The sequence below is a fragment of the Pithys albifrons genome, chromosome 7, assembly GCF_047495875.1.
Source record: "Pithys albifrons albifrons isolate INPA30051 chromosome 7, PitAlb_v1, whole genome shotgun sequence".
Classification (NCBI taxonomy): Eukaryota; Metazoa; Chordata; class Aves; order Passeriformes; family Thamnophilidae; genus Pithys; species Pithys albifrons.
In genome coordinates, this window is record NC_092464.1 from 38,616,546 (window position 1) to 38,636,927 (window position 20,382).

At 35.9% G+C, this 20,382-nt stretch overlaps 1 protein-coding gene across 2 annotated transcripts in view; it reads left to right on the top strand.

Moving 5' to 3' along the window:
• Window positions 1–20,382, top strand: part of LOC139674049 (ubiquitin-conjugating enzyme E2 E2) — a 204,364-nt gene that overhangs the window by 4,578 nt on the left and 179,404 nt on the right. Inside the window, exons 2-3 of one of the 2 annotated variants that reach the window (XM_071560159.1) lie at window positions 436–619; window positions 8,378–8,428. In XM_071560159.1, the coding sequence (XP_071416260.1) occupies window positions 444–619; window positions 8,378–8,428 (227 nt within the window). In that variant the 5' untranslated portion in view covers window positions 436–443. Of the gene's footprint in view, window positions 1–430; window positions 620–8,377; window positions 8,429–20,382 lie in introns of both variants that reach the window. The other variant, XM_071560158.1, reaches the window with a different exon arrangement.

The following is a 20,382-nucleotide window of genomic DNA, read 5'->3' on the forward strand; positions in this document are numbered from 1 at the left end:
GGGGAATGGTATTACATTTGCAGGATTATGTTTCCCACTTAACCTCAATAACTTCTGCTTTTCATATACATTATATATATATATTTTATATATATATATATATATATATATATACACACACATAGATATGTGTATATATATATGTATATATATATATATAACATGGGCTTTGTTGTTGTTGTTTTCCTTGGTTTTGTTTGTTTGGGGTTTGTGTTTTTTTGGTATAGGGTTTAAGATGGCCAGCTCCTGAATTACTGACAAGGTACTTCTGGCAAAACTCCAGTTGCAAGGATTACTGAAGTCCTGTAACACAAGCATTACGTACTAACACAAACATAAATCCTATGTGTTCTTTCCTTAAGGCACGTAAGAAACACCATTGGTCAGTTTCTTCGCAAAAGGCTAACTTTTGTTGTTTGTTTTTGTTCAGTGCAGCATCTGCCATGTCTACAGAGGGGCAGAGAGTGGATGATAGTCCAAGCACTAGTGGAGGCAGCTCTGATGGAGATCAGCGTGAAGGTGTTCAGCAGGAACAAGAAAGAGAGCAAGTTCAGCCCAAAAAAAAAGAGGGCAAAATATCAAGCAAAACAGCTGCTAAACTGTCAACTAGTGCTAAAAGGTATGGTGTTCTTTCTGGTTATTTATTTTCATTTCTCTTTTTCATCTGGCCATCAGATATATGTATTGGCTCAATGTATTAATTTTCTGATTGTTTTATTATAATACTACTGTATCAGTGTAGTAGCCTTTTTGAGACTGGTCACAATAATGAGACCTGTACACTTTTTCCTTTCTTTGACAGATTGGCTTTCACATGGTTTTAATAGTTGCTTGCATGATAAAAGCTGACATTTTTTTATTGCTAGTAAAACTCAGACAGTTTTGTAGCCTTATAAAATATATCTCTGTATGACTGATGTTGAAACTTGTCAGTGTAACTTGCAGTTAATTAACCATAAACATTTCAGACAGTTCAGTAACTCAGCATGTTAGGACTACTGTAATACCTATTGCTGTGAAGTACTGCATTTTCTTCTCCCAGATGATCAGGTCAGAAATATTTGAGTGAACAATAAATGCATGTCAGTTTCATTAGTAAACTCTGATCTGTTTCATTACCCATTTCTTTTCATTAGTTTTTCTGCTTGAGAGAAAAAGTTGGTTTGTGGAATAGCTATTTAAATTATTCTATGCCATCATGTCCGTCTCCAGATAACGATTGTCTTGCTTGGACCAGACAGAAGGAATTTACAGTTTAACATTGCTTCATTAGTACACATAGGGGTGTTAGTCCAGGCAAATGGGATTATAGTGATTGAAGTTAAAAAGCACTCATAAAATAATCTGGCAAGAGATCAATTCTGCAGACCGTCCTGATGCTGAATTCCCAGATCTCGTTTCTTTGCTGATTAAAGGCTATGTAAACTACAAGAAAAACACAAGTTGTCCCACTGTGGTGCTTGGTAAAGGAAAAGCATTGAGCCCCTATTGCCATAACTTATATGCATGTAGTCACAGTCCGTAAACACTAGTATATAAACACGAGTGTACATCTCTTCAGGATTCAGGTCTTTGTCTTGCCTTAATCTGTTCCTTACCAATTACATACTCTTCCAAACTGAAGTATCATCTGTCTTTCCAGTGAGATATTGTTATGCTTTTCTTCTGCCACTTATACCTTCCTTACAGGTAGCTTTTCTTCATTTTTTCTTCTCTGGAGAAATGCTTTCTGGACACGCATTCATGCTAAGACACTATTAGGAGATTTCTTGGTCATATTACTTACAGAATGGCCAGCAAAACTTGCCCATCTTTGCTTTCATGGCTTAAAAGGAATAAAAAAACACCCATCTTTCACTACAAAGCCTGATGTTATTCATGTAGTTAATCCTCACAGCTGTTACAGTTTCTGGCCTTTTTCTCTTTTGTCTGCTTCCTGCTATTATTATTTTTAAATATTAGGAATATTGGATTAGTTGTGACTTTTAGGGTCATAAAAAACAGTTTTTAGTGTCTTTAGAAAGCAGTCTGTGTATACTGAATTTCGTACAATGTCTGGTGTAATGATGCTACAATTTTGACAAGGACCTGTGGATACTATCCTATTAAAAATTAATAATGGTATGTCAGAAATTGGTCTATTAATCTTAGCTTTGTATCTTCAAAGCTTAGAGGTTTTATCAACATGCATTTTACAGTGATAAAATTACTTAAACCTTTTAAACTATAATCATATCTGCTTATGGTTCTGCTGAAACTAATTATGCCAGTTGCTGACATCAGTACATTTGCCAGTTAGAGTCTAAAGGCAGTTTCATGTGTGAGCTAATTAGACATTTTAAAAATATACATTTGACTATACATTTTAAAAGCTGACATGACCTACAATAGTTCTGTAGGTATATGCACAGTAAATAATATTTTGAAAAAAGTTTATGAGTGCTGGTTGTCAGTACTTTCTGGAAGGATCACAGCAACATAGTTTTTATAGTAACAGAGTTGTTTAATAGTATCATCATATTCTTTTTTGTTTTTAAGTATTCAGTAGTTTGTCATTGTGTTACAGTTGGGACTTTCTTAATTTAGCCAGGTTTTCATATTGCAAGTTTTGTTTCTTTGCTTTTTAATTAAAATCTGTAGTGTCTCAAGAAAGTTAAATCAGACTTTCAAGTAGAAGGTAAAAAGGAGGAGTATCATGGAGGAAGAAAGAATGTCTTAGGGTCCTCAATATGTGATAAGTATTACAGAAACCATCTGTATAAAATATCTTTATAGTAATATTGTTATTTTTGTTCATTAGAATGAAAAATAGTGCAGGATTAATAACGCTTTACTCTCATACCTTCATTATAGTTAAAGAAGTCAACCATGCCAAAATCAGCAAAACACTCAAACAACAGAGTGTAGTCAGTTGTGGCTTTGGTCAAGATGCCTTCATTCCCATTTAAAGCATAGAACACTAATGAGTTAATGTAGCACTAGAGATACAGTCACAGACTACAGACCTGATTCTAACCTGAGTTTGGAAACCATGTTTTCTCACTTGGAAAGCTTTTTCATGCCTATAGAATTGTAGTCACAGTATTTTTTAATTGCTTTCTTATATATATTGGTTTAGAATGAAGACTTGTACATCTCTATTTGAAAAAAATTTGATCTGCTTTTCATTTGTATTTTTATGTAGTCAGATTTACAGAATTTTCAATAGCATTAGTTTTTATGTAAATCAAGATTTTGCAGTGTACTGACTTTTGCTGGTGTAATAGTAAACTCCTACCATGTCTTATGTATTGACTATACTGTTCATGTGGCTTTACTGCTTTCCAAAGTGACCTGGTTACAGAGACTATATGAAACGACTCAAATTTCTATTTGAGAAAGATTTTTGACTTTAAGATAGGGAGTTTCTTCTACTAACATTGCTACAGATGGCATCAAAAAGGCAGAATGCCATCACATGCTGTCCTTCTCTGTTCATACTTTTAGGACTAGCTGCTCTACAGGTGTAATAGCTTACAGCATATGTCATGCAGCGTACCAGTCTTTCAATTTTCCTCACCCAGAGGGCATCACCTTAAATAGCAACCTTTCTTACCTAACATGTCAAGATTGAGAAACTCACTCAGTGCATATCACAATTACAGTTCAGACATGGAATTGAATTGCTGTCCTTGAAAACAGCAGGCATCTTGTTACCTCTTAAGTAGCAAATCTTAGCATGACCTTTGGATTGAGAGAAGTGTAACCATTCTTGGCTGACATAGTAGCTCAACAAATAAATGTATTGTTTTGCTTGGCTCCTGAAGTTGCTGGTTGAAAATCTGTCAACCTTTGTGTCCAATCCTGACATTTTTTAATAAATAGCAGTGCCTACAATGAATTGTGAACTGTAAAACTATTTGTAACATTTTCATTATTGAAAGATGTTGCAACCTTAAGAAGCAACACATAGATAATGGATTAAATTTGTTCAAAATTCAACAAAGTAAAAATAAGCATTTTTTCTCCTTTCTCAGTGTTTTTTTGTTTTGTTTTGTTTTTATATTTTTAGTTCTGTGAGCAGTTTATCACAGCACTATTTTCAAGGAACCTGGGAATGATATTTAGCATGTTGAATATGACAGCAAAATATAGAGTACGTTTTCTTAGAAGAAATATCCTTGTTGTTTATCCATATTTTAGTATGTAGGCGAGAATATTTCTCTTCCTCCAGTGTGAATCAAACCATCTTTAGAAAAATTTCCTGCTCAGTCACAGTTTATTTGGTATTGAAATATATATCAGTCACTGCATGTCTAAGTATTTTCTAAGTAGCATAGTCTTTGATATAGGGTATTGATTCACCTGACTTTTAAGGGTAGAGATATATATATATATATATTTTAGAAAAGTAGATGTGCTAAAAATCACTTATTATCATATAGCCATTTATTTTATTTCTTTTCCCATTAATCACATTGGAATGTCCTCTGACGTATTCTCTTCTCTGTTAACTTTAGAGAACTTTTAACTGTTTCGTAAAGGAAACAACATGCAGTTCCCTTAGGCTTAGAGTAGTAGTAGATACATGTCTGTGAGAATTAATATTTGAAATCCAAAATGTACTGTCATGTTTCTGAATTTACAGGTAAATTACGCTTTCCACTATTATTGGAAGGCAACTGTGTTCCTTCTTTTCTGTTAATAAAATGGAGAGGGAAAATATTTTTTAAGTGTGTGTGTATGTATATATATATATATGAGAGAGGAGTCAAATACCTTCTCTAAGACCAAATAAAGAGTATCAGATCTGACATCGCAAATTAAATGTCCTATGTGTGCAGCCCAGGGCATTGATTACTGGCAAGGGCTTCAACCCCTGCTGTCACCCTGCTTCCCAACATGTAGTAAACCATTATGCCATCAGTTTTACATATAAACTGGATACATATAATTATTTTATTTTGGAGTCCTTTTTCCTCTCTGACATGGCTAGACATAACTGTTACTGAGGCAGAAAATCCAAAGAAAGAGATGCCAGCAAGGACCCTGAAAAAAATGTTTTGTAGCCAGAGGCTACTTATTCTCACGGTGAATCCTCTGTGGTCAGTGAAGGAAATGAGGCGCATCTTCTCCTATGGCAGATTCTGAGGGCAACTCAATGGAGATATGAAGCAACTGCCAGAGCATGTGCAGAAAAAGGCCAACTTGCACATTAGAGGTCTCTGTCAGTGTAAGCCTCTCTGGGATGCTGTCTGATGATTTAATTGTAACTTTGAATGCTGTGACATGTGAATAAGATATTGCATGTCAGCTGCTTTACAGAAACTATTTATGAATGAGCTCTCAGCATGAGTGCAAGGTAAATTAAGGTTGTGACAAAAGAGGGGATAAGGTGTATAAATTAGTTTGGGACACCAGAGATTAGAAGAATAAACATGGGCAGCTTGCTCAGGAGCAATTGATGAACAACATTGTATTAATGTGTTAAATCTTGTTTGTATAAAAATAATCATGAATGAAACATCTTTTTATCTCAGATGCTTTCAAGAGCAATTGAGACGTTTGAACATTGATATTCAATGCCATCTGATCAATTTTTATGGCTTGAAGCAGAAAGGCATTTTGTCCTTGTTCATTCAATCACAGAAAAGCTTGATAAAGGGCCATTTTCATCCTCTTGGCATTAGAAGTTCGAAATTTTGGATTGAACTACAACAGATGGAAAAAATGAGAGACCTTTTTGTTTTCAGAATGTAAGGAACGGGGGTTAGGATTTAGGAGGAAGAATATAAAGATTTTGATCTAGGACTGAAGTTGTTAAAGTTGTCAATCCGTTCCTGATGTGTCTCAGGCTCACTGCAATGAAATGAAATATTAACTGCTCTTACTACTATATGTTAAGTAAAGGAATGATCTCCAACTCTATAAAAGTTCAATACCATCATTCTATAACTTCACAAAAGGCTGACAAAAGCAAAGCAACCCATAAAACATGAAACTGAAGATTCCATGCTACCTAGGTTTTCTGTGGTTTGAATTTGTGATAGTATAATTTCAAAGTCATGGCAGAAACATGTTATATATAGAAGAAATATTTTAAGCCTCTCCCACAGTTATAAAATATCCCTTCTAAAAGGTGTGAATTGTTAGGACTGTTTAAATGGAGTAACTTTTTTAAAACAATACGTGAGTTGTGCTTAAACTTCATCAGTTAAAAAATGTGGTGTATTTTATGTTACTACAATGATTTAGTGCTTGATTAAGCAATCTGTGCCTGTACTTTTATAAAAAAGGTATGGTATTTATTGGGGAAATTCTATGTACTGGAAATATAAATATTTCAATGAGTAGAAAAAGCAAGTAAAGATCAAATTGCTACCCTCCACTGAAGTAACTGTGTGTGTAGGGTTGGGGTGCGTAGAAGTTAGAAAAAAAATCTAAGCATCTGGAGGAGTGTTCTTATCTTTTCAATTATATCATCTAGTCTAATAAGTGATTATTACCTCTGCCTACAAATCTTGCCCACATATGTCCTAATTATTTCAGAGTCTGAATGATAAAGGCTGGAGTTTCTGGTTCAGGCCAGTTCTTCTACTGCTGTTGGTCCATTTATTCACTAAAGCTGTAAAATCAACTTATAGTGGCATAAGGGGAATTTTGATAGTGGCTGTGAGACTCCTTAACATGTAAGATTGTGTTTGGATCTTAACACTATATAGAGAATTAAACTGCTCATTTTTATGTTATACATGCCAATATACCTGAATGTTTATTTTGATAAGCCATTTTCTTTGCATGTATTTCTATACAAAATGGTTAGTAATCATTTTTAACAAGGTTTGTATAGGTCAGGCCTGAACCTTTGGCTTGTGGCTTGGACACATATTTCAGGAATTTGAGTGGTGTTATTGTACAGGGTTTTATTCTTAGCATAGAGAATAATAGGCACAGCAATTTGCTCCTGTACATGAAGTCTTGTGAAGGAGAAGGCAAGAAGAAATACTCAGGGTATATTGAATTGTTTTACTTTTCCATCCTCCTTCTAAATGTTCATGGTTTTGTGCCGAAGTTGCCTCTTAAAAAAGCCTCAGGCATAGTTTATAGGGAAGGTGGCCATTGAAGTCCTGCTTATGGCATCATACTCTGGCAAATCTTTGGGAGCTGTAAAGTTCCTTTGGGACCTCTGTAAACTCCTACTCTGCATATTTAAATTTCTTCAGAGGTCAAGATACTGGCTGTTATGCAGATGCTGATGTAAGGGAAAAGAGCCCGTATTGCCAGCTGTGGCAGAGATCAGGTATTCAAGGACTTGGCTTGGAAGTGTCAGCCTGGGAATATCCAGAAATCCCTAACAACAAAGTTGCTCTCCCTGCAGGAAGAACTCTGGCAGGATGCCTGTAATGTCTTTATTGGTGACCTGGAGGCTATGGCAGAATGCGCTCTAGTTTTCAGAACACAGCAAGCCGGGGGGGAAGCACTTGGTACATGCAGGCACAAGGCTATGGCTCAGAGGGATCTCAACAGGCTGAAGGAGAAGTTTGACAGAGAACTCGTGAATTTCAACAAGGACAAATGAACATTATGCAGATGGGAAGGACCAACCCTTGTAATGATACATACTGGTGACCATCTCTGCTGAGAAAGGACATGGGGGCCCTGGCAGGCAGCAAGCTCAATGTGATGCAGCAACAAAGGCTGTGACTACCTCCTGGGATGTATTAACAGAGGCATAGTCCATAGGCAGATGGAAGAGATTTGTCTCCTGTTACTCAGCTCTCGTTCAACTGCACCTGGGATAACATTCACCTGGTTTTGAGCCCTCAGTAAAGAGAAGGCAGATATTGGAGTGAGTGAAGCAGTAGGTGCCCAGGCTGGCCATGGAGCTAGAGCACTTTTTTTTGGGGAAACCTGATATCAGTGCCCCAATACCTGGGAGAAGATTATGGAAGAGATCAGGACTGGCTTCTTCTGGGAGGCTGAAAGACAATTATCCTTAGAAGTTGTTTTTTTTTCCCCTGCTAGTACGGTATACATTAAGAAGCTAAATATTCTGGAGGGCAAGACCTATAAGACCCAGAGACAGAGGGGAAATAAAGAGACATTTAGTAATTGTGTAAGTGAGCAAAGGAGCTGAGAACCCTGACCTGTAGAAAAGGAGATTTTCTATGTGGCTCCTTGTGGCATTTGTCCCATATTGGAAGTTCATTTTTCAGGAAAGATTTGATTTTTACTTCCACATGTTCTTGTGCAGTTTCATGAAACCTTATAGCATCAGCTTTCCATCATAAATTTTAAGAATTATATTTTGTTACTATTGATTGCTGTAGAAATGTTCATAAAGTTGAAAGAAACAGATTGCAAAAAAAGTCCTGATAATATTTTTTTTTCTCTTAAGAATTCAGAAAGAACTTGCAGAAATTACATTAGACCCTCCTCCAAACTGTAGGTAAGTTCAACTGGATTTTATTACTTTGGAATATGAAAATGAAATGTATGGAATTATGGAAATTGCAAAGCAGACTGGAGTAAATTTTAGCCATTCCTTTGTGCTGATTACTTAATAATTTTGGAAGAAAAGCTTGTAGATAATATGTTGCCCACGTATAAGGAATTGATATGACTTACATCCCCGTATCAAAGTAATGGTAGAAATGGATGAACTTTGATACATTGATAGATACAGGGAAAAAATCAAATCACCCTTCATTTCAGGTATTAAATCAATAGGATTTTGTTTGATTCTGTAAAATGTAATCTTGGTGGCAGTTGCTTGTTGTGTTTGATTCCTTTTTCTTGCAAATTGTTGACATACCGTGAATATAAATGAGAAAGGAACATGTTATAGGCACAAACTGTTACTAATTTTCTGATTGTGTTTGTGGTGATCCATTATGATACTTGGTGGAAACTTCCTTTCATCATCATATAGACATTCTGATAATGACTATGTCCTGGTTTGTTTTGGTTTTGTGGTTGTTTTTTTTTCTTGTCAGGTAAATTTACTTTTGATGTGTTTAAAATGGACAATGCAGTGAATGATGAGGTAGACCTAGAAACCCTTACTCTCTGGTGGCTGGAGCTGTATGCAGTTGTTTTCAGGTGGTTGTCTCAGGCTTCTTATCTGTCAGGTTGACATATGGTCAGTGTTGGAGCTGGGCCAGGGCTGCACATCACTGCTTAAAGGAGCCCCTGCCACTGCACCTCTCATGGTGAGAGATTGGGCTTGGTGCCGAAGAATAGCTTCCACCTAGCCCTGCCAACCCAGTTCAACTGATGTGGCTAGCAGGTTTCATTCTATTAGTGCAGTAAAAAGAAAGATTGGTAGAAATGGCCGATTGCATGCAGCTTTTTAATGAATCCCAGTACGTTTCAGTATCAAATTAACTAAGCAACTGGTAGTGAAAATGACAGTCAGCTTTATTGTTTTGGTCTCTTGACAAAAGTATGTGTGAGAAAATATTCTAACAAGACTTGATGTGGTTGTTCTGGATCTCAAGATATATATAAGTCAAGTGGCTGTGTACTAAAGCTCTGTGTAGTGGAGTAGCCTTGCAATAATAGTGTTCAAAGAGTATTTCAGTCAATTAGAGTCAACAGTTTTTTGCTAGATAAAACATTTTAATAGCTAAGCTGTTCTGTCATGCTTAGGACTGTGTGTGAGTCTTCAATCACATCAAAGCAGTTTCATATGGCAGATTTTACTTCGACGTGATGACTGATGCCTATTAGTGGGCTGATTTGCTGAGATGAATCTAAAACTTCAGTCTGTTGTAGAAGAATGCATAAGTCTTTGAACTGAGTGTAAAAGGCTTGCAGTTTTTACAGCAGTGTCATTTTTTCTAGTTTTCTGAAGCCTTCTCTTTATAACAAAGCAGTTGTTGCAGTATACAAGATAGTGTTATATTTGATTTTCTTTTGCTAGCAAGTGTAAAATGAGCATTGGCTGTCTTAGTGGAAAGCCCTTTGGTGACTTACAATTTAAAAAAAAAAGAGAGCTGGAGATTTTCTGGGTTTGAATTATTTACACTAATGTTAAAATAGCAATAAAGTGCACTGCATGATGCTGTTTTGCAAAATCACAAAATTACATCTAACTTCCTGTGTCTGCTGCTTTAACACAGTTCTTAAGATGCAGAATTACTTCATGTTGTGATCTTGATAGATAACCATTAGTAACTTTATTATTAGCAAATATGTTTTTGTAGTCAATACAGAATCACTTCATTTAGTTTTATGCTCTGTTGACATAGCCTAAACAGTGTTTTCATTTGAGCTTCATCTATTTTCTATTATAGTTAAACATTACAAAATAAATACATCAGCCAGACATGGTTCTTCAGAATAATGAAGAAAATTGAGCTATTGTACGGGATACCTTACCTTAAAGTATTAATGCATCCTTTTGTGTTTTTAGTGAAATTACAATCATTGTTATTTGTTGAATTTTCTGTTTAAAAAACCCCAATCATGTTTTAAAAAGATAGTTTCCTTCCAGATGTAGGCTACTTGAAATGGTTGTGATTCCAGCTTGCCTTCACTATGTGTACTCTTATACATAAAATAAACTATGATTGGGCAATAGGAATATGATAAATCTCAAAACTTAATGTAGTAGAAAGTATGAAGAAAGCTGTATTATTCAAGAACACTGTCTTAAGTAGTTCCTTAGGACGTTTTGATAAGGAGGACATTGTGCTGTATTGGAAATTGGGTGGAAGATTGCAATTAGGTTTGCAAGACTTTTTCTTAAATACAGCAGGCCAAAGCTTCAAGTTTCTTCCATTCAGGAAAAAATCCCAAAATGGAACAGTGTCTACAGTACAGTAGCATTCCTCAATGGCATGGTAGGCGACAGTCAGTACAAGCTCCAAGGCAGTTGTAGCTTCGACTGCTGCAGCAGCTGCAGTCTGAACACTTTCCTCACCCCATCCCCATGAAGAGAATAGGCTGTATAATCTTCATGTTTGTCTGGAAGACAAAAAAAGTCTGGCTCACAAAGGTACCTTGTAATTGGCAGATTATCACTGCTGCAACTTGCAGAATTTTCCAAAAATGTGGAAAGCTGTGGGTTTTAGAATTCCTACAAAATCTGCCACTTTTGTCTTTAAAGATTTAATGTTATAAGAAATTAAAGTTGCCTGCCTCCCTAGGTATTCATATTCTGTAGTTTGGGTACAGAGTGAAGAAAAGAGTCCTCTGGACTCCGCAAACTTCCTCAGGACTGAGAATGTATAATGTTTAAGCATAAAAAAGTCAAGCTGAGGAGGGGAGTGTGGGAGTTGAGCAGTGTAATCATTGCTATTTTTGGAGGAAAGCATGTCATAAAAGAGCCTGTTATACTTCACATTTAACAGAAAGAACTGGATGTTTTTCAGTATATGTTGTCCCATCCTTCCCTCGTTTTACTTTCGTATTGAGCTGAATTTACTGTCAAGAACAGTCCTGAATGTGAAGCAGGTACATTTGTGTTTTAAATTTTCAGCATAGTGAGATTTTAGTTTGTCAGGGGAGAGTATACCTAAATTGTAGACATTGGCCACTCTTCTCTTCTTTTTTTCCACCCCATTGAAATGCCAAAGCTTGATTGCTAGAAATGTTGCACATACTATACTTCTGAGTATTGCAGAGTATACCTTTTTTCAGAGACGATAAAAACCTCATATTTAAGTATCATTTTTCATGTATTGCTTTGCTGAAAGAGGGGAATAGTTAGGAATTCTTGTAGCTAAAATAATGCCTTTTCAAACTTTCCCATATTTTTCACTGCCTCTTGTCCAAGACAATAGATGTCATAGAATACAACTTCTATTGTCAGCACTGTATACTATTTCCCGTCTCACTGGCAAGAGAACAACATCTCTGTGGCAACTCATACCAATTGCTTCCATGGGAAAAATAATATCTGGAAACTATTTAATGTATTTTTAGCCTCTCTCAATGTGAACTTAGCTGCTGGAAACAAGGAGAACCAGCATAAAGTGAATAGCAGCTCTCTATGGACGTCTCTTGGAGTAACTGCCCAAAATTTCCCTGTTAAGTCACTGATATTACCTATCTTAGCCTTCATGTTTTCTTTTGATGTTCTCTAGCATATTTTTTTACCATTCTTTTCTGTGTATTTACTTCAATTTCTACTATGTTTTATACATTTTGTTTCCTTTTTCTTCTAGCAATATAGGTAATACTTGAGGCTCAGAAATATACTGTAAAGAACTGTGCAGCTTAGTGGGCAAATTGACTGGTTCTCATTCATTCAGTCTTACCTCTTCTATCATATTAATTCCTTGCCTTTTTATACTATCTGCAAAATTGTTAAGAAACCAACATTGATCCTAGTATTTTGCTTGTGAAAAGTATTTTGCTTGTGAAAACTTAATCATACAGAAAATACTTTAAGCACTGATCTCTTTGATGTAAAGAAGAGCCAAGTGGCATTGCAAAATACTCAGTTTGGCTTAGGGAGAGAGGACTGTGTGGAGTAACATTCCTGTTTAATGTTGCTCTGACTGTTTTTGCTGAAATGCTGAGGCTGAGATCTTCACAGCTCCAAGAGACTACGTGAATTACATCAATTTCAGTTATTGTTCTCAGGGCTGCCTGTTTAAACTCCTGCCTAGTGCTCCTTTAAAGCTAAAGTGATGTCACAAATGTCAGGAGCAGAAAACGAATGTTAACAAAGTATCACGGAGGGACAGAAGGTAGTGAGCCTTGTCTACAATGTAGAGAGAGAGAGGTGTAGGAGCCTGAAGCAGCAGGCACAGCAAGTAGCTGTTGTGTGGTTGTGCTCAGTGATTGAGTTAGGGATGCTTCACTCTGTTCCCACGGGCATGTGGCTGCAATGCATGTGATGCTTATGTGTGAGCAGGATGAAAACTGGAGTACACAAATGCTTTCTTTGAATGTTTTTCCTTACAAATGTTTCCAGCTTGATTTCAGGCTCCCTTCCCACTATGTAACCCATAGAGTTTACCTTCTGCTTGCATAGTCTTACTTTGATCTGCTACGTCTGTATAACCTTATAAAGAAAATGTAGCACAGAACATTGTATATAACTTTGCCTGCCCTCTTTAGAATTTGCAGCAGATAACAAAGCATAAACAAAAAGATAAGCCTGGAAGTGGTTGATATTAATGTGCAGGATTCTGTTGGTTTTAAATCCATGATGTATTAACAGTTAAGAATAAGGATGAATGAAAAATCTGAGTGCTCACTGCAGCTGCTTTATTTTTAAATTGAGTCCCTTTCTGCTTCAAAGGCAGCAAGAAACATGTCCCAAAACCATAGAAGTTAATGACCGCCCTTGTATTACCTTTTATAACAGCAACCATGCTGTATTTTATCACTTGACTTAGCTTGTCTGTTTTTTTATAACTGGTGGGATTTTTCAATTTAAAACCTTGGTATCTTGAAGTACCTCAGATAAAAAGCATCCGGTTACTTTTTAATGTGTAATCATTTCATTCCCTTAGTAATTTTCTTTTAAGACAGTGCAGGACTGTCATTTGTGCTCTAAGGTCTGAAGCATGTAACTGTATTAAAACATTTATTTAAAATATCTGTTTTCACTGTAAAAGTGTCCTTTCAATGTCGCATTGTTCCCAAAGATCTTTTTTTAAAAAATGCACAGATGTTTCTTTTCATAGGTCTGCTGTGTATCAAGATGCGCTATACTTGGAAGGCCACCTAAAATACAGCTGATGTTTCTTTAGTGATCTGACATTTTTGAAAGTGTATGTTTGATATGACAAACTTAAATTAGAGAGTACTGAGCTTTTTTTGTTTGTTTGTTTTCATTGAATAAACTGAGTTCTGAATATCTTGTTGATTGCATTTCTGCTTGTGGTCCTGGGTTGATTTTAGTGTGATTAGATGCAACACTCTAAAGCTTCAGGATGTATTGTGGCTATTGGTGACTTGGAACGTTTGTAACTTTAATGGAGATGAGAGGGTAAATAGAAAAAAGGCAGTAAAGGGAACCTGCCACTGGCTGCTTGCCAGGTCTGGCAACTTCACTCACTGATGACAAAGTAAGGAACTGTCTGACAACACCCATTAATACCTCCCAGCATAACAATACCTCCACATGATTTCTGCCAGTTCTCCCAGTTTTTGAATGATGACAACTTCTCTCTCAGGAGGAGAAGAAAAGACAAACTAGTATTAGAGAAGAATAAGAATACTTCAGCAAGCACTGTCTGAATGCAGATTTGGAAGGTCAGGGAGATGCCAGAGCACATCCCATGGCACAGCTGAAGCAGGAAAATAAGATTGGAGCATAAGGAGAGGTCATGATGATCACACATTCCTTGAAGCAGGAAAGGGCAAAAAAGTGCTCAAAAATCAGCCAGTGATGGACGTGGAAGGGTTCCTTGATATTTTTAATGTGCTTAGTGTTGAAGATAACTAAAGCTCTAGTTTAAATTGTAGGTTGGGGAAGGTAGTGTGAAGAACTGTAAAAAGGGTAAAACGAAACGCTTTGATGCTTTTAGTGCAGGGAATACTGAACAGAGAAATTCTCTTCGAGCAGTTTCATATTGAGTTGCCAGCTGGTCTTTGTAAGTCAGTCTCCTAGGAAGTAAAAGAGCAATCCCCAGTGCTTTCAGCTGCAGATTTTTTCAGACCACCTTTCATAGACATTTCTTTTGCTGTCTCCTAAATAGCTAAATAAAGGTCGTTTTCCTGGGGTTTGGATTTTTATTTGTTTGTGGGGGGTTTTTGGTTGTGTTTTTTTCTCCCCCATGAGCCGGGATTTAGTTTATAATATAAAACTGATATTTTATATGCATGTTTTTGTAATCTCCTCAATACAGCCCTCATAAAACACACAAAAAAACCCATCCCATCCCTCCCCCCCCAAAAAAAAAAAAAAGCAACCCCACCCTAAAATCAGTGTCTTAAACAATCACTGTTTGCCAGCAAGGGAAACAAGGGAAACAAAACCACTTTTGCTGAGCCTTTACACCCTTGTTTGCAGGGAAGTATCTGAATTTGTGACTTTTAAATGTAGTTAGCTATTTCTGAGGAGTTTTTTCCTATTTTTTTTCCAAAATATAGAGAAATGTCTTGTATGAAAACAATGTAAGGATCAATTTCTTTACAGAAATTTGGCAGAGTAGAACTATTTGAAAGTGTGGCTGTAGTAGATACTATTGCACTGAACAAGCAGTCACTGCCATTTCATGACAGTCATGTGAAAAACCTACTTCTATTAGTAATTTTTTACCCTTTAGTAATTTACTCGTTATTAAATAAAGGGGGAAATGGAAGAAAATGGAAGATATTTCGTCTGTTGGTTGGAACTGACAGCATTACTGATAATGAAATATTTGTTTCCTTAAATAAATGGCACAATCTCAGAAGTGCTTAACACTGTTGCCTTCACTACACTCACATTTGAGCAGAATTCAAACTCTGCTCTTCTCTATAATATTTAAAAATTATTTTCTTTTTTAGAAACTTTAAAAAAAAAAATTCAACAAATTCATGTTATTTCCTGAATTCTATTGTATACCTCTCATTCCTTCCAAAGAAAAAATATTTTCCCCTTTCCTTGGAAATCTATTTTAAAAGAAAATCTTTCTCAGTTCCAATAGTACAGTTGTACAGGTTTTTAACAGCTATTAACTTAACGCACTTTATCATTTTGGGGCGAAGGGGTTTTTTTGTTTTGTTGGGGGTTTTTTTTGTTTGTTTGGTTGGTTGGTTGGTTCTGGATTTTTTTTTTCTGCATAAACATGACCGTCTAAGGCAATGCTGTAATTTTTCCTTTATTCTTGGTATACATGGAATGTGTACAGATTAACAATTAATAGTCTGAATTTAATGACATTGTTTTCCAAAATCTCTTGGCAGAAAATCTGCTATTTATAAGACTAAAAAGTCATGAACTAGTAACAGGGCATGCTTTACAGCGGTTTGGAAACAAACTATGAAATTGATCTGGGTGCTGTTTTCTTGGTGTGCAATAAAACTTATTTATGCTGTAGTTACACATTTGCAGCTTTGTTACAAGCTTTTTGGGGTATCTAATTGGCTGCAGCTTTGAATCATATCATAAACATGCCAAATGTTGCTAATTACAATTAAGATATCTACTTGAAATAATCTTTGTTTTCATTTTCCCTGACAATTTTTTTTTTTTACTTACTTACATGCCTTTCATTTTTCATTTTAACAGTTCTTGCAACACTTTAATTTATTTTTGTTTCAAGGCTGTGGAATTGGATTAAACAGAGTTTTTTAAATTCTTCAATGTTGCTTGGAAAGAAGCCAGTTACTGTGTATTGGCTTAATAGAAACCATGCTTAGCAGTGCCTCACATATGGCAGCTCGTGTTTGTGTGGTAAGGCATTATGTATTTTAAATATTACCTTTTATACGATACTCAAATTTATGCCAGAATCTGAAGTTTCCTCTGATTAATGGTAACATTCTGGGCTTTTTAGGGAGAAATATGTAATCAAATACATAATTTACTATCTGCTCTGTACAAAAGCCATATTTATGTGGCCTTTATTAATTTGTGATGCATACTGTGCCTAGAGAAGGGTATAGGTGAGTGATAATATGCTTGCATGACACTTGCAGCCTTTTAATGTTGTAAATATTGTGGAGAGCAAATGGTGATTCTGTAGCTAAGACTGAAATATGAGGCTTTGTGTTTAATTTAGTAGATTTTTATTTGAAGAATAAGCAGTACACAGTTACAGCTGTTACTCCTGACACAAAACATTTGACACAGCTGACAACTTAAACTTTAAATTTCTCCATTTTTTTTCTAGTTTCGAGGGTGTTGTTTTCTTTTGTTGTTGTTGGGGTTTTTTTGTTTGTTTGGGTTTTTTAATTATTTACATATTACTGTATTTTTAATGGAATTTGGAGCATAGCAGAGTGTTTAAAAATTTTACAGCTTTTAAAGGCATTTGATCTGGATTACCTGGCTATAGACAGTCTTTGTATAAAATTCAGCAGTGACTTTGTAATGAAATTTATTTATCAGAAAATAATATTGCTATTCAGTGAAGAAGTAGTGAATAATTTCATTCTTCCAAAATGATTGCCTCATTTTTAGTACAGGTTGGTTTTGAGGGTAGGAGGGTTTTTTATTTCTGCAAGATTAGCTGAAATTCAATTTAATTTTTGTTTGGGAGGTATTGACAGTAATCACCACTAAATATATACAGAAAAATCAGTAAAGATTTTTCTTCTTTTTATTTTAACTATGAAGTTACCAAAGGAAATTCTTTTCTTTCTATGACACCAGTGCAGTATTTTCTGCGTATATCAAAATTCTGTGGGTAATGTATAGAAACCTGTAGTAACAAACTGGATTTTTTTTTACATTTTAAGATGTTCTAATGCTAAAATAGCTTTTATTTTTAAATGTTTTATTACACTAATTTATAGATTAACCTGTTTACTTGTAAGAAGGCAGTATTTAGGACTTTATACTTCTGAGATAAATAGAGATATGTTTTTAAAGATAATTATAGTATGCTTAGGATAACTCTGTGCTGTTAATTGTAAGGCCATTTTACCATAGATCTGATCCAGGGAATTTTAAAATTCTGTACACTCTCACTATTTGCTATTATCGGTAACCTAAATAGGATAAATATATGCATTACCTATAAAATTAAGTGTGTTATAACCCTTTGAGAGAGGATGAATGGAATGGAATGCATTTATTTTGCAGAAAAGTTTATGACTAAAAAATTAGATGTCTACCTATCATAGAATTTTAGAATTATTGATGTAAGTAATTGATTGGTAAACTCATAGCTATGGCATTTAGAGTTGCAAACCAGGGATTTGAAAAAGGCTTGAAATTTGGGGGTTACAGCCAGGATGGGTTCAGTTCACAGGAATATTTGTTTCAGAACCACTGTGGTAAATGCAGTATCAGTTTTACAGTAACATGAAGTAACTGTGGATGGGATTTATTACATGTTCCAAGTTAAACTGTTGGTTGTAAGTTAACTGGGCCTGAGTTTTGCATAGGAAATTTAACTGAGTCTCTGGTATGAAAATTGATCATTCCCATTATTTCAGATTTTGGGGGATAGCTAGAAAAGCAGGGCATTCTTGACTGAACGTTTTCTGGAAGCTTGTCTGGCTTTTGATTACTGGAGAAAAGTTAGCCTTTCTCCATGTTGTATTGGAGTAAGTTCATTTTTTTGCAGAAGGCCTCATGGACCACACTTGGGCTTACTCATTCACAGTACCTTGTGGAAGTGCATTTTTTGGCACTGCACCTCTCTGAGAATTGATATTGCTTCCTAGGTCAGAAACACAACTTCTTGTATCTCCTGCATAAAATATGCCACATTGCCTGCCAAAAACCAATTCCCTGGAGTCACTTTGTGCCTCAGGTACAAAGACCAGGTTCTTTGTCTCCATTTCCTGAGGTACTTGTATAAGATCTGCTGTAGTTTGGCTCAGAGAAAATAGTCAGCTCATGGGGGGGGGGTAAAAACCTAACACCCAACATGGCCTTCCGCATAATTGGCTGTTTGTTTATTTGTGTTCTGTTACAGATAAAATAAGACCTGTCAGTCCATAAAAGTATTTCTGAAAGAGGACTTGTTTCACTGCCATGTCATATTCATAGCAATGTCCTGTTGGTAGCAGCAAGAACAGTAAAACACTTTGACACACAATGTTGCGCATTACAAAAATGAAGTGTCATATCAAAAATGGCTGTAAACATTTTCACAGTCACTTGTCATGGCACGTTTGAAGGTGGGAAGTTTTGAGAGAAGATGACTCAATTTTCTTGCTTCCCTGCATGTCCAGGCTGCCTAGAAAGGTACAAGCATCTAATTAATATGGCATTTCAGTTGGCTCTTGTGGACACAACTACTACAGTCCCCGTTGTCTGACATACCTCAACAATCTATCAACACAGTGATTAGGCACCAGTGCAAGAGGACTATTTAGAATGTTGATCCAGCATTAACAAAATTGAAGTTTTGGGTTTTTTTTTTGTTCTTGGTATTTTTTGTGCTTTTGTTCATAAGATGTACTCTTGGAAGAATAAGATGAAGTGATCATTAAGTATCATTGGGATGGGAAACTGTCTAGCTGATAGACATCACATAATCAACTTGAAAATCTCATTTGTGCCTGGAATTACTGCAGTGTGAGATTTAAATTCATGATTCAAGTATAATGACCTCCTGCATCGCAAACCTCCCTAAGAGATGTTTAATTAATAATGTATATTAAATGGGAGTCTTTTGGTGTATGTGTGTCATACCTTTTCAGGTAGCCACAAATGCAGTCTCTAAAGCCCACAGAGTGGTGAAGATGTTATGCAACCGCCTGCCTTACTCCTTGTTGAATACAAGTAGTTGAGGGATGACAGCTATCTCAGTTTCAGTAAAATCTTTATGATTTATATGATAATGATAATTTTATTCTGCTGCCAGTACAGAGCACTTTGCAGACTGTTATCAAGGTTAATTGTCACTTTGAGAAGAGCTGAAGCACAGTCTGCCAACCTGATGCTGTGCTCAGCTTAGAAAGATAATTGTTATTCAAGAAGTATTTAAATGAGCCCCAATGCTGATAAATACACAACTGAAATACTTTATTTTTTTTTCTCATGTTTATTCACTGTGCTAGAGAATGAGGTCATCACTGTGTATAAATATCACTAATGGACTCAGTAGTGAAAACATGCTGAGTATTTACAGAACTTACAAGGAGTAGGTCCCCTCTTACCCCCTGTGTGGGCTGAGGGAAATACTTTAAGCTTGAGTTCCTCTTGTCAACACATCCTAATTGTTTGTTGGTGGTTCCTTTTAGCAGTTGTACTGTTACTTTATATGTGAGTCCTTATGCACAATGACCTGATCTTACTGATGCATCTGAGAAGTTTAGTTTGTACTATGCCTTGCAAGTTCTCAGGGTTATTCCATGGTCCATGTATCTCACTTTGATTTTAAAGGTAACTTTAATTTTTTTCCCTTTGGGCTTGGGGAATTGCAAGCAGCCCAGTGCCCAGGGAAACAGTGCAGAAACATGCAAATACTGCTGTAAGTTAGCAGATTGGATTCTTTTGTGTTCTTGGCAGCTGCAAACTTTTTAAGGGAGCAGGGTCAGCTGTTTGCAACAATGCAGTTCTGTATCACAGAGAGCGATGAGGTTGTCCCAAAATCTGGGACTTTGACCCTAGCGTCTCCAAAATTACGATTTTACTGTTTATTTTGAAACATTTCAATTGAATAGAGTACATGCACTTTATTTCACCTTCTACACCCTTAGAGGATATTTTTTCCTCTTGTGCTGTTTAAAAATTATTGGTTGCAGGGGTCTTTTAGCCTTGAGAATTTTTAATTTATTTTGGTACAGCAGTAACTATCTTTACACTCATGCTACTGTTCTTTCCAACACTGA